The sequence below is a fragment of the Zootoca vivipara genome, chromosome 7, assembly GCF_963506605.1.
Source record: "Zootoca vivipara chromosome 7, rZooViv1.1, whole genome shotgun sequence".
Lineage (NCBI taxonomy): Eukaryota > Metazoa > Chordata > Lepidosauria > Squamata > Lacertidae > Zootoca > Zootoca vivipara.
Window position 1 is genome coordinate 62,894,236 of NC_083282.1, and position 14,891 is coordinate 62,909,126.

Below are 14,891 nucleotides of genomic sequence, written 5' to 3' on the forward strand. Positions count from 1 at the left end.
TGTAATTTCCAATTATTTGGCACACTTTTTCATATTTTAGTCCCTTCTTAAAGTCGTCTTCAGTAGCATAACCTTTCCCAAACTTGCCCAGATAAAGACTACCATTAGAGACTACACTTATCAACCTGTTCCCTTTTACTTTGACTAGTACACTGCCGTAATTAGGGATGAGACTGATACTAATGACATTTGAAAAACTGATCTCAAAATGGGAAGTCTTCCAGCCACCACTCCCTTAATTCCTCCATGCAGATCAAAATCTGAGTGCTTGAGTCCTGCCCCAGTTTTGTCCTTTCACAAACCCCTGCCCTCAATCCATCAGTGGGACATAGGAGCAGCAGTGTGTCTTGTGCAAAGAGCTGTGCAGTAACTCATTTTTTATACAGTACAGTATATAAAAACTTCCTTCCCGTAGTACACGATCACTTGAAACCTGAGTGAGGGGAGCCTCCCTTTCACCAGCTTCATTGCCACTGCTGTTCTTGCACCCTGCCTATTGACAAGGGAATGGTTTGGGGGAGTGGAAACATGATTTTTCCTAGCTAATTTGAGAGTCTTCCCATCTGTAGTTGGGGACTAGAACAAGTACAGTGGTAAAGACTCACCAAATATAGTTAAATGAACCTGCAGCTAAGAAATAGCAGAGCATTTCCTTTTATTCTCAAATATTCTACTGCATTAAGATTGAAATCTAAGAGAAGACAGATTTAAAAGTATCATACAAACTTTGATTAAGAATGGGGATGAACACAACTACAGACACCGGATAGTGCTGCTGTACACTCAAACACTGGCTGTGTCTCAAGCATGTAGAGACCAGCAGAGTGGGATGGGATATATATTAGTTTATTATATCCTACAGCAGCACTGTCCAGTGTCTATAGTTGTGTAACTACTAGAAGAAATTCCTGCCAACCTAGCAGTTCAAAAGCACGCCAAAAAGTGCAAGTAGATAAATAGGGAAGGTAAATGGCCTTTCCATGCGCTGCTCTGGTTTTGGTGTTCCTTTGCGCCAAGAGGGGCTTAGTCATGCTGGCCACATGACCCAGAAAAACTGGACAAACACCAGCTCCCTTGGCCTGTAAAGCGAGATGAGTGCCACAACCCCAGTGTTGTTTGCGACTGGACTTAACTGTCAGGGGTCCTTTACTTTTACATTTACCTTTACCAGAAGAAATAGGCTTAGGGACAGCTGACAACAAAGTTGTCCACTTTCTGTCAATGTTTCTACAGACCAGGAAACATACTTGGTAACTTTTTTGAAGTTAGTGATTAGTGAAGTCAATGAGTCAGGGCCTGGCTTACCAAGAGATGCACTTTCTAATATTAGACATTAGAGTGATACGCAAGCATAACCCATTCTTTACCTGCTGTTGAATACTTCTATTCACAGATCCATTGATGTCCTTAATGTTAACTAAACATACTTTCCCACAGTAACATGTGCTAAGAATGCTCTTCAGTAAATTACTATGAATGCATACTATTACAGTGGCATAGTAAAGATTTTGAGACTACTGTACTGTATTACCAAACTTCACAACCAACTCTGCTCAAAATACTAGTAGCCTACCATCAACGTGTTCGGCAGCTATGGCAGAAGGGTCATGAAACAGGCTCTCACTTTTGTAACCCATTTTTAGAAGCAAAGGTATACCTTTCACTTTTTAAGTAAGGACACATTAAGAATTCCACCAGTTATACAATTTTAACCAACTGCTTGATGTTAACCAACTCCTGAATGATACATATATTTGGTCTCACCTTGCATATTTCTAAAAAATATGCAAGTTACATTTTTTTATTACGTTTGTCTTGGTCAAGAGCTACAGTAGTGCAAATAATTGAAACTGAAGAAATCAGATTTGACAAAGACCCTTTAACACCCGAAAGCTTGTATTCCTTCCCAATAGCTACAGCTGGCAGTATGGCCAGCACTAATATAACATAGAAGTAGTAACTTTTCATTTCTTTGTTTTTACTAGAACACAAATTAAGTTGGAAAATGTTTATTTTTAGTTATTTTAAAAAAATGGAAACATACACAAACAAAAAAGCTGCAACATTCATGGCAGAAATTGGGAAACTGAGTAAATCCTTTTAGGAGCAGTTCTGTTCCTTGCAATCAGTTTTTCAGCAATCGGTTGCACAAATGACAGCTCCCCACCCACAATACATACGCACACTAAGAAATTAGAATTTACAGCCATGCATAGACTGCAGTTTTTGTGCAGCTAAAGGCCAATGCAAGTCTCAGAAGTCCTGTTGGATGTTTTCTTTGTTTGCCTCTCCATGTTGCTGCTTAATTTGAGAAATTTCATTTTCCAGTTGCACAATAGTTCTTTCAATCTCATAGTTTTTACTGACCAGGGACACCCACCTGAGGGGGGAAAGAGAACAAAAATTAAATTACTATAGGCTTCCTTAATGCTAGCTTACCAATTAAGGGAACAAATTGGAAGTGCTGTGGTTGAGAGAAGTCAATCTCAATTGAGACTTCCAACTGGTTTTGTATGAGGTTGTGTTCATCTCTGAAAGACAGAGAAGAGGTAGGGAGCAAAGTTCAAGAAACTCACATGGATTCCATCTCTCGGAGTTTAGCACCAGCTGTGAGCTGCATGTTCTTCCGCTGCCAGTTAAGGTCTTGAATGTGTTTCCTGAAGAAAAGGGTGACATACTCAATCACTTGTCATTTATTCTACTGCCCTCCCAAGTCCACAGTCAAGTGGAATAGACTGTACAATCACATATTCAGACCTAAAAGCAGGAGCTTGACAACTATTTTGGACTATCTCGGAAGCAATGTTAGAGTTCTAAGAGACTCTAGATTCAACACTTCAATGCTTTGGCCATCACTGACATGCAGCCCTCAGAGTTGGCTGACAAGGAATGTGATCCTCAAGCTAAAAAGACCTGTTAGCCACACCTGATCTTGATCCATTATCCAGAAGTAGCACCACTTGTGGACACCATCACCATTCAGATCTCTAAGAAACCATGTACATATGCTTCTTGAATTAGTCCTTGTATGGCACACCTAATTCTTTTCTTCTGAATTTCTTCTCAAAAAGCATTTTATCAGTAATTATGAATGACCTTTTAGTTTTAATGGTGGCCCTAGCTAGCCACGCAACTTAACAGACAAGGATTCAAGAGTAGGAAACATGAGCTCATCCCTGCAATTTGGATCTCTACAATATTTTATGCCACTGGAGGTAGAAAAAAGGAAAACTACATTTTTTTCCAAAGTAAATCATGTGCACACTGCCTGCATTAAGAGAGATCCAGGAAAGAGTTCAATGTAGCGCTAAGGAGATTGTCAGTGATCTCCCTTTCTCCTCCCCCACAAACTTTTTAGGGGTTCTCCCAGCTCCTCCAGAGCAAATTTGGGGGAGGTGTGGAAGCATGTAGAAGGAAGGGGGGAAGCTCCACTATACTAGCATAAGTCCTTGGATGGGGTTCTGCTAGAAGCAAGTCTTTTTTTAAACAGAACTCGCCAGAACTCAGTTCCAGCACCCCTCAGGTGGGCGCCATTGCCATTTTAAGAGAACAAAGGAGGTGTTCATGGGGACTTCCAGCATGTCTTTTTCTAGAAAAATAGCACTGGCTAGAGGGACCTATTAGTTGAATCTGGCCCTCTGATCCAAACTACTGACAGATCTAACTTCGTGTAATTCAAAAAAATAATCTACGACAAACAGCTTCACTCCCAGAAACAAATATCATTCTTGAGCTGTTACTTGGTATGCTGCTTCTCAAGGAGTAGTATCCAGAAAATTATCTAAGGGGAATAGAACAATCTGACCTTTTTGTATCTATTACAGTGGTACCTCATATTGCAAACGGGATCCGTTCCGGCAGCCCGTTTGCAACATAAAAAGGCCGCAACATGAAGCGCCGCATCTGCACATACATGTGATGCAATGTGGCGCTTCTGCGTGATTTAGTGCTTCTGCGGACGCCCCAAACCCAGAAGTAACCCGTTCCGTGACTTCCCGTTCTGGCACATCCGTAACCTGAAAAGACGCAACATGAAGCAGACTGTCATGAGGTATGACTGTATTTGGAAACGATGAACTAGTGAGACCTTCCTAATAACCAAGAGAATGTCTGAAAACAGCAGCAGTAACCCCAAATTCCAAAATGAAAGAAAAACATTATATTTAAATGTTTATTTCTTGCAAAAATCCCATATGTACATGAAGAACTCAAAATGCACACTGTACAAGAATGCATATTTTACAATCTGTAACAAAGACTAAAGTCTTATACACTATCAGTGCCCCATAAATTATAATTCCATTTTTATTCCAAAAGGCAACTGAAAAACAGGACTCACCTCAAACTCTGCAGCTCCTTTTGTGCCTGTTCAATCATATGAACCAAATGCCTATCAGCAAAGAAAAATACTAGTTCAAAAAATGATTCCAGTAGAGAGTTCAAGTAATGCAATGTACTGATCTATATTTTATCTTAAGCATAACTTAAGCTAACTGGGGGCCTTTAGCTTAACTCTGTTCACATGCCTCTATACAGTATTGTAACACTATTGATCCCTGAAACATAAGAATAAAATTTGGCACACAGGGCACTATGTTTGAACTTCAGATACCAACTTAATAGTAGTTTAAAGGAAATCAATTATTTACCCAAATCACATTAATTGGCCCATCCCATATTCCCTTTAATGCTAATATGGTAATTGGTGTCAGTTCTTGTTTAATTAATTACTAGTTAATTAGAGAACCAGTGTGGTGTAGTGGTTAAGAGCGGTAGACTCGTAATCTGGGGAACCAGGTTTGTGTCTCTGCTCCTCCACATGCAGCTGCTGGGTGACCTTGGGCTAGTCACACTTCTTTGAAGTCTCTCAGCCCCACTCCCCTCACAGAGTGTTTGTTGTGGGGGAGGAAGGGAAAGGAGAATGTTAGCCGCTTTGAGACTCCTTCGGGTAGTGATAAAGCGGGAGATCAAATCCAATCCAAACTCTAGTAAATCAAGCTGACATGAAACATTTTTTCTAGATTACCAGCAGATACTTTTAAGTCATGAAAATTCAATATTTTACTGAGAGAAATAAATATGGTAGGATTCACAGTTAAGCATGCTTTATGGGGCTGCTGTGTGGCATTCCTGGTCTATGATGTGTATGTCTCATGTAGTTTTATGAAATGCTTTCCGTTGTTGTATACCACTTTGATACATTTTGTAAAATGGCGAAAAGAAATATCAAAATTTGTTTGGAAAGGGAAGAAACCGAGAATAAAATATAAAATATTGGTAGATACGAGGGAAAGAGGAGGCTTTGGCTTACCAAATTTGGAAATTTATCACGATGCGGCGGGTTTAGTTTGGATTAAAGATTGGATGGAGCTCAAAAATGATCGGATATTGGATTTGGAAGGAGCAGGATTGGGTTTTGGGTGGCATCTCTATATGATGAAAGAAAAAATGGAAAATCAAAACATCTTTTTAAATAATATAATAAGGAAATCCCTATACAAAATTTGGAAAAAAATCAGAAAATATTAGAACCAAAAACACTGTGGTGGGTGTCACCATTTGAAATGATAGCAGTAAAAAGAGTAAATATGGGAACAAGGTGGCCAACTTATAAGGAGGTAGTAGAAGAATCTAATGGAAATTGGAAATTAAAGGAATTTGAAAAAATTAAGAATATGTGCAGTGTTTCGTTGCAATACTTCCAAATCAGGCAAAGGTTTCAATTGGATAATAGAATTGGATTTGAGAAAGAAATGTCAAAATTTGGAAAAATTATGCTGGAAGGGAAAGGAAAATACATAAAAAACTATATGAATTAATTTTGGAACGGGAGACAAAAGACGAAATGACAAAAGAAATGATGATAAAATGGGCTCAAGACCTTGGGAAAACAATTACAATTGAAAGATGGGAAAATTTATGGAGGCGAGATTTGAAGTATGTAATAAATTACGATTTGCAAGAAAATTTTCTAAAAATGCAGGACAGGTGGTATATGACACCCACAAAAATAGCGAAAATGTATAAAGGGTCAAAAAATGTATGTTGGAGATGCCAGGAGGAGCGGGGAACCTATATGCACATTTGGTGGAATTGTAGAAAAATTAATAAATATTGGGACGATATATATAATGAATTGAATTTTTTTAAAAAATATTCTTTCAAAAAAGAGCCGGAGATATTCCTATTAAATGAAGAAATAAAGGCAAAAGATAGAGTACTAATGATGCATGCGACGGCAGCTGGCAGAATGCTCATCGCGAGAAATTGGAAGAGTGAAATGCTACCAAAAATGGAGGATTGGGTCGAAAAATGGATAAGCTATCAAAATTTAACGATTGGAGTGGGGAGGGCTAAAGGCATAAAAGAAGAAAAGTTAGAAAAAAGTTGGAGTATGTGAAAGTGCTAAGGAAGGAGAGATAGGTTCAGTTCTCAGTAGCAGGAAAGACAGCATTCCATTGACTTCAAGATTGGTTTTTTAAAAAGGTTTTCAGTTATCACTTTGGAAGCATTTCACAACTAAAAAAAGTCATAAAACCTTCCAGCTAGCCCTTTTTAAGAAATGACTTGAGGGAGACACAATATCTTACTCATTATACATTTTCCAGGCATTGCAGCCATACTGAGACATCAACTCCAAATTCTCAATTCGGACTGCCTGGTGCTCCAGCTGAGCCATTGAGTTATTAACACATTCTTGCCATGCTGTGATGTCATTCTTCTGCCCAGAGGATGGTGCAGGCAGCTCATATCTGTGGAGAAAACAAGAGAAATATTGTTCAGGAACATTAGGTGGTTTGAAGTTTAAGAGAATCATTGCACTGATCATGTCCATGACTAATTTTTATCAGTGAAATAGATGTGTATCAACAGCGTTCAATAGCTCAATAAATGCTAAAGGTTATTTAAAATACCTGGAGAGCACAACAATTTTGGTTCATTTGACTGGTTTCAGCACATGTAGTCCTATTTGTAGAAGTATGACCCAATGTCTGCTTTCTCCAATGCTATCAATCAGCACGAAGAAATTTAATCTCTTTTGCTAAAGTGCTGAATTATAACTCCATAAACAGACCTACAAGTTCCTTTAAGGCATAACAAATCCCTGACTATTGTTCCAACAGAGTAGACTGCCACCCTGAGGCAAGAACTAGAACATCACATTTTAATACTTTTCAGAATCATGCATCCAAACCTTAGTTCTTCCTAGATTTTGACTTCACATAGATGGTACGCCCCACAGAAGGTCCCTGAGTTACCTTTTCATGCTCAACAGTTCTATGGGCTGTCGCGCTGCTAGGCGTTCAAATTCATTCCGCATTATTTCAGTCTATGAAACACAAGTCAAGAATTACTTGCAGTCTGGAAGACAATAACCTGAAAATTCTAAATATGATCACACGTAAGAAACAAAGGTCTAGACCTCAACCCTACACCAAAGAAATAACCTTGTCCTAAGAGATGTTCCGTGTGTCCCTGGAACTCCTGAACAAATTCTGGGCTCTTCATGTATTCTAGGGCTCAGCCCAGGTTTTGGAAACAAATAGTATTTTTCAAAGCACTGCTAGGACTTAAAAATCAGGGAGCTCTCAGTTCAAGTTTTACCTAGTCCAGAAAGTCACAATGTGACTTTAGGCAAGCTACTTTTCTCTCAGTCTCTACCATTTACAATAAAGAGATAATATACTATCCTACCTTACAGAACAGCTGAAAAGACAAAGATTTCCAAGTAAACATTGCACAAATCTATGAAGAAGAGTTTGGACTTGATATCCTACCTTTCACTCCCCTTAAGGAGTCTCAAAGCGGCTAACAATCTCCTTTCCCTTCCTCCTCCACAAAAAACACTCTGTGAGGTGAGTGAGGCTGAGTGACTTCAGAGAAGTGTCTAGCCCAAGGTCACCCAGCAGCTGCATGTGGAGGAGCAGAAAATCGAACCTGGTTCACCAGATTTTTTTAAACAATTTTTTAAATCTTTATTAGCAATTCACAAAAATTTACAGAAATTATAAAGCAAATTATTGCAAAATTTGCAATTTGCAATCAATAACCAATTAATAAACAAAACATTAAAATAAAATATTCAGAACTTAATTAAGGTTAACTGAAATACAAACTTAACTAAAATACAAAATTGACTTAGATACAAACTTATATTCTCCCTACCACCACCAACCCTCCCCACACCCTTTAGTGCTTCCAGCCAATCTCATATTGCACCTTTTTTTGTGTGCATGTATATACCTAATTTCTGATTTTATCTTGATATATATTTTTGTGAGCCTTCATAATTCTTTTGAGAGGTTGGCATTTTCTATAAAATTTGCTATATAACGTTTAATTTTTTCCCAATCTTTATTTCCCCCCCCCCTTCCTTTATCCCTTTAATTTCTGCTTCTTTTGTTGCCAGGTTATAATATGAAATCATTTTCAATTGCCAATCCTCTTTCGTTGATACCGTTTTGCTCTTCCAATTTTTCCCTATTAACAATCTCACTGCTGTCGTTGCATACATTAAGATACACCTGTCATTTGGTAGAATCTCATTGTCTAACATATCCCGTAAAAATAATTCTGTTTTTTTCTTAAATGGTTATTTTAATATCTTTTTAAATTCCTTATAGATCATTTCCCAGTAAGGCTTTATTTCTTTGCATTTCCACCAGATATGGATGTATGTACCGATTTCATTATGGCATCTCCAACATGAATCATTACTTCCCTTATACATTTTTGCAATCATTTCTGGCGTTAAATGCCATCTGTATTGCATTTTTAGTAGGTTTTCTTTTAGATTGTAATTAGGGGTAAAATTCATATCCCACTGCCATAAATTCTCCCATTACTCTAGCATAATTGTTTTTTCCAAATCTTGTCCCCACCGTATCATTGTCCCTTTTGTTATTTCCTCCTTAGTTTCCCAATCCAATAGCAAATCATACAACTTTTTTATATATTTATTTTTACTCTTTAATAATATTTTATCTAATTCTGAAATTTCTTTATTGAAGCCATTTTTTATCAATTTGAAATCTATGATTTATTTGAAAATACTGAAGTTTTACCTCTTCATACTTCTTTAATTTCAATTCCCCATCAACTTCTTGCAATAACTGTTTAAATGACGGCCAATTTATAGCCATATTCCTTTTTTTTTAACTGGTTCACCAGATTACGAGTCTACCACTCAACCACTACACCACTGGCTCCCATATATCTATATAAAAATGTAAAAGGTACATGGAGGTGACACAGCACCTTTCTCAGAAACCGCTTGACCGATTCTGCTCAAATTTGGACACAACGTTCCATTCCACTGTGCAGAGGTTCCTATACAGGTTGCGTAGACAGATGTCACACCTCTGCAGGTGAAACCCCCCAAACCCCGTGTTTCAGAACTCACAAATCATACGAAAGTGCCTGTTGGGAGTACAAAAGAGATTGCAACACAGGACCCTCTAGCGACGGCTACACTGGTACTGCACCTAGGAAAGCTTTCCTATCCACAGTATCTTCGCCTTTGCAGACTAGGCCGAGTGGAGGTAGGGACTTGCCTGGGTGGGGGATGGGGGGCGAATAGGTCATGGGTTGGGACAGGATGGGCCCAATCATAGGGATGAGCTGGGGGTGGGGGGAGGGGCCGGGATAGGTAATGTGTCGAAACAGGGTGGGGGGAGACACAGGGATGAGCCTGTGTAAACAGAACACGTGTAAAACATTTCAACAAAATGAAGGAGGACTCTGAAGGTGAGGGGAGTTTGAAGGGGGACTCTGAGGCTCCATTTAACAGACTGAGCCACAGCAACGTGTGGCAGGGTCAGCTAGTTACATATATTATATGTAATATATGAGATATTCTCCATTCACTTCCCCCTTAACACTCAGAATCTTTTTCTATTTTTGCATCTTTCCTTATATGTTTTGAGGAAAACAACACTTATACTTCAATTTCTTTTCAAGCGAAATATACTTATCCCTGCCTGCACATTTTTTAAGATGAAACTTATATCAGTCCATAAAATCAGACCTCACAATTAGTGTTCTACTTTTATTTTAAGTATCCAATAAAGTAAAGGTAAAGGTAAAGGGACCCCTGACCATTAGGTCCAGTCGTGACCGACTCTGGGGTTGCGCGCTCATCTCGCATTATTGGCCGAGGGAGCCGGCGTATAGCTTCCAGGTCATGTGGCCAGCATGACAAAGCCGCTTCTGGCAAACCAGAGCAGCACATGGAAACGCCGTTTACCTTCCCGCTGTAGCGGTTCCTATTTATCTACTTGCATTTTGATGTGCTTTCGAACTGCTAGGTTGGCAGGAGCTGGGACCAAGCAACGGGAGCTCACCCCATCACAGGGATTCGAACCGCCAACCTTCTGATCAGCAAGCCCTAGGCTCAGTGGTTTAACCACAGCGCCACCTGGGTACTGCTACTTAAAATGTATTAAGCAAGTTAACAGAAACCAGAGGTGGTTTCATGTTTATACTTAAAACTGGTAACTCAGATTAAGCTGTTACTTTAGAAGTTTTTGCTATGCAATACAAAATAGTTATAGCAGTGCCCTCTAGTGGCTTGATTTCTATTAAAATATTATTCATTGCTCACTTTGAGACACACAGGAAAAACTGTTTTACATTTGTTGGAAATACAGCTAACTACTTCTGAAGTTGAGCATTGGCTTATTTTTATCCGTACCTTTATTGCTGTCAGAGTACAGTTAACTGGTTTCTTATGGTATTTTTAAATATATGGTGTGTGTGTTTTTCTTTCAATGAAATAATGCTATATACAATAGAAGAAGTTTGCAATGTCTTGACCCTAAAAGGCAGCCTAGAAATTTCTTAAATAAATACTTTAAATAACTTTTCTAGATTAACATCCTTAAACTGCTTTTTATTGTGTATTTTTAATTACTGTAAACAACCTTGGATATTTTATAAACTGGCTACCCATGTAAAACAAAAACAACAAGCACTTCAAACTTTTGCCTACTGAGACAATTCCAAAAACCAAGAGGTGCGTCTTTAATAATAATAATAATAATTTATTATTTATACCCCGCCCATCTGGCCAGGTCTCCCCAGCCACTCTGGGTGGCTTCCAACAGAAGAATAAAACACAGCAATCTATTAAACATTAAAAGCCTCCCTGAACAGGGCTGCCTTCATATGTCTTCTAAAAGTCTGGTAGTTGTTTTCCTTTTTGACATCTGTTGGGAGGGCGTTCCACAGGGCAGGCGCCACCACTGAGAAGGCCCTCTGCCTAGTTCCCTGCAACTTCAAGACTCAACCCTGACTTTAAGATTTAAAAAAATGGGGGGGGTGATAGGTCCCTCCCCCTAGCTGTATGCCGGGCGGTGGATTTCGGGGAATCTCGCTACACTGCAAAAACAAGCACGCCCCAGCAAGGTAACTTCTCAAGGACTACCATATGTGGGAAGCATTGAATCTGCTATTTTGGCCCACCAAGGCTTGTGCCCCATTAAGCCCATTAGACCTTCCTTGGAGGTTGTGAAGCAGACGTTGGATGGCCACCTGACATGGATGCTTCAGCTGAGATTGCAGGGGGTTGGACTAGATGACCCTTGAGGGTCGCTGCCTACCCTACAGTTCAATTATTCCATCATGACCAGCTAAAAGTCTGTTTCATTGTCTTTGTGGGCATCTGCAAATACCCGCACGGCCACTTCTCGTAGTTCCTTGACAGGGATGGGGAAATTATTGCCCGCCAGAGATAGTTACAACTATCATTCCCATCAGCCCCAGCCAGCTGCCATGGATGCTGGGAGCTGCAGTCCAGGTACCGGCAAGTCCCAGCTCTGAACCCAAGGACCAGGGTTAGATTTCGGTTTGATGAGGCCCTAAGCTACAGAAGGTAATGGGGCCCTTTATATGTCCAGCTGTCCTTTGTATTTCTGCTCCAGTTACTTTGATAAAATACATATTTTGTTATGTGCAAATGGCTTTAGCTCCATAAATTACCATATAGCATATATTCAACACAAAAACTGTGACAATTTGTTGTTGACAATTACTTACATCATAAGAGGCTACACAACACAAAACACTGTTGCTGTATGTAGGTTTTATTTCATTTAATTTTTTATCTTATATTTTGGAAGTGTACAACCAGCTGTGTTTTTCCTTTAATTTTTGGGGGGATCCCAAAGAGAGTGGGGCCCTAAGCTTTAGCTTGTTTAGCTTATACGTAAATCCGGCACTGCGGAGGACACTTGAGCCTGGCGGGCGCCTTCCTCACCTCGAAAGCGATGTAGTCGGGCGCCGTCAGGTAGCTCAGGTAGTTCTTGGTGGGCCGGTAGCGCCGCGTCTCCTCCTCCACCAGCGCCGCGGCCTGAGGGGAGACAAACGAGCGAAGCGGAAGACACTCGGTCAGAGGGACGCAGGGAAGACCCGGCGTTCTCGCCCCCTGTCCCCCTGTCCCCCGCCCCACTCACCGCCTCTCGCACGCCCGGAGCCTCGTAGCCTTGGTCGAAATAGGGCAGGGCGTCCACGGCGACTTCGCCGGCCACCAAGCCCGGACCAGACATGCCGCAGCTCCCACCGCCCGCCCGCGCGCCTCAAACTTCCGTCGCGTTAAGATTGCGCAGCCGCCGTCTCCCCGACATCCACTGGTGTCACTGCGGCTGCGCAAATTTAGCTCTCTGGCGCGAAAGGAACCGCCGCGGCTCCCGGCGCCTGCGCCTGCTCGACTACACGGCCCAGCAAGTCATGCTGCTGCTGCTCCCCCTGCAGGGCGGCGTAAGGAACAGCGGCGCCGAAATAACAAATAGAGTTATAGATTAATGCAAACAACAACAGTGATTCAAGCGGTGTATTTTTTTCAATGCTGCCTGGAGAGTAACACTACATACCATACATACACACGTTCTCCTTTCCAAGGCCTCTGGTTAATGGATAATTTTCCCTCTTACACGTGCCCACAGCATAAATGGTTTCCCCAGCGGCTGGGATTTTTATTTTTCTCTCCTTTCAGGCCCACTTCCCCAGCGCACACACCAATCCGGTTTAATCTGTTGCCACAGTGCAGTGGACTTTGCACAAGCTCTCTATATGGTATTATTGTTTTAACGACAGACATATTTTTCACTGCAGAAACCTGTAACTTTTTCCAAAAATGGTGTCCCCTTTAAGCAAAATTTATTACATGTTAACTGTGTTTTTTCTACTTCACACTGTTCATTACCAATTCTCCACTGACCAAGGTCATAGCCTGCAGTCCATTTCCTTATTCCATTACAACCCATGAGGGAAGGAGCGAAGCAGTCATAGGCTGGAGTTAAGAAATAATAGGAGCAAGCTGCTGCTGCTGCTGCTGCTGCTGCTGCTGCTGTTGTGAGGAAACTAGTGGGCACCCAGCACTGCTAGAGCCACAAGTGGTTCCGAGAACTGGTCTGCAGTTCATTCACTTTCTGCAAAGGGTTCTGTGCTACATGATCTCTGCTTACAGATGAGTATGGAAAACCGCTTATTTGAATGTTTGTGGGGTGGGGGAGAGGCTCTGTTAATTTCACTGTACACAGGTTGTACATTGACAATAAATGTATTATTGTTGCTGAGCTCCGTTGAAAACAGCTCCATATAAACCAGGAAGTGACCACTCCAGACAATGGAATGACTCTTATTTTGTTATCTCTGTTTCCCCTCCTCCCGTTCCATTGTGTGGCCCCTGGGTACTGGAAGCCCATGCTATACCACTGCCACTGACCCATCAAGCTCAACAGTCCTAACGAAAGCTCCCCAGGATTTCAGAGAGGGTCTTTCCCAGCTGTATCTGGAGAGGAAATGATTGAAACTGGGATCTGCTGCTTGCAAAGCATGTTGTTTACCATCGTAGCTCAGTGATAAGAGTATCCGTCTTACAGAAAGGCCCAGGTTCATCCCCAGTATCTCACAATAGGACTGGAAATGTCCACGGTCTAAAACCCTGGAGAGCCAGTGCTTGTCAGTGTAGACAATACCGAGCTAGACAGAGCAGTGATCTGACTCTGTATAAGATAGCTTCTTACGTTCCACTGAGCTGCAGTCTTTCTCTGCTCCTAAAATTGTTGTCTATATAGCTATACAAGGCAGCAGGTTCAGTGATGTCATATTGGGGTGATGCACTTCTGGTAACCAGTACTTAACAGATAAACACACCACAATATTCTGCACAAGCTGCCCTTCCAGACATGCATCCAGGCCCTTCCGTTTACAATGTTACAAGTTCTACTTCTGGCAAGGGCACGACTCATTCCTCTAACATTAAGAGCTCAGTCTTTCTGGAAAAACGCACTGATGGTGTCATTATCATTGACAGACAGAGGAAAAAGAGATGATCCGATACACAAAAACACAGCATATTTTATTTGAACCAGTTCCTTAAAGAACTTGGTTTATTACAGATCTGTAACTGTACATATAGTTTTGGTTTCATCTAAACACCACAAAATATGGCTTTATCCAGAATGAGCAAACAGGCTGCAAAACACACACAAAGGTGCTACACAGGAGAAAGACAACCACTGAGAAGAAGTACGCAAGGTCTGGAGGAAAGTTTTTTTATGGAGATAAGGGAAAGATGCATGTTTCCCATCTAGGATTGTGCAACAGGAATTATTAAAGTGGTTTTCACACTTTGAGGGCTAAAGTAACCCAGACATTTCCCAAATGTGGATATGAATAACAGAATCGCAGGTGAACTCTTCTTCCTCGTCTTCTGATCAAGTGCAATAGTCTTAAGTGCTGAAAAGCTCCCACAAAATCAATGACCAGATCTTCTCATCAAGAATCTAGTTCTGTAAGGGTGGAAGCATGAGAGATTCGAAACAGAATCGCAGCAATGGTTCTAAAACATGCGAGAACAGAAACTGAACAAAATCACTTCCTTTGTGTTT

General features: G+C 40.8%; 1 protein-coding gene across 1 annotated transcript; it reads right to left on the reverse strand.

The window, feature by feature from the left end:
- Window positions 1-2,089: 2,089 nt before the first annotated feature.
- BCAS2 (BCAS2 pre-mRNA processing factor) lies at window positions 2,090-12,585 on the reverse strand. Its single transcript, XM_035123828.2, has 7 exons — window positions 12,453-12,585; window positions 12,257-12,349; window positions 7,260-7,330; window positions 6,591-6,752; window positions 4,340-4,390; window positions 2,577-2,657; window positions 2,090-2,380 (listed from the first exon to the last, which is right to left on the reverse strand). The coding sequence occupies exons 1-7, from the start codon at window positions 12,543-12,545 to the stop codon at window positions 2,254-2,256; spliced, it is 678 nt and encodes a 225-aa protein (XP_034979719.1). The 5' UTR covers window positions 12,546-12,585; the 3' UTR covers window positions 2,090-2,253.
- Between the last annotated feature and the right edge of the window lie 2,306 nt (window positions 12,586-14,891).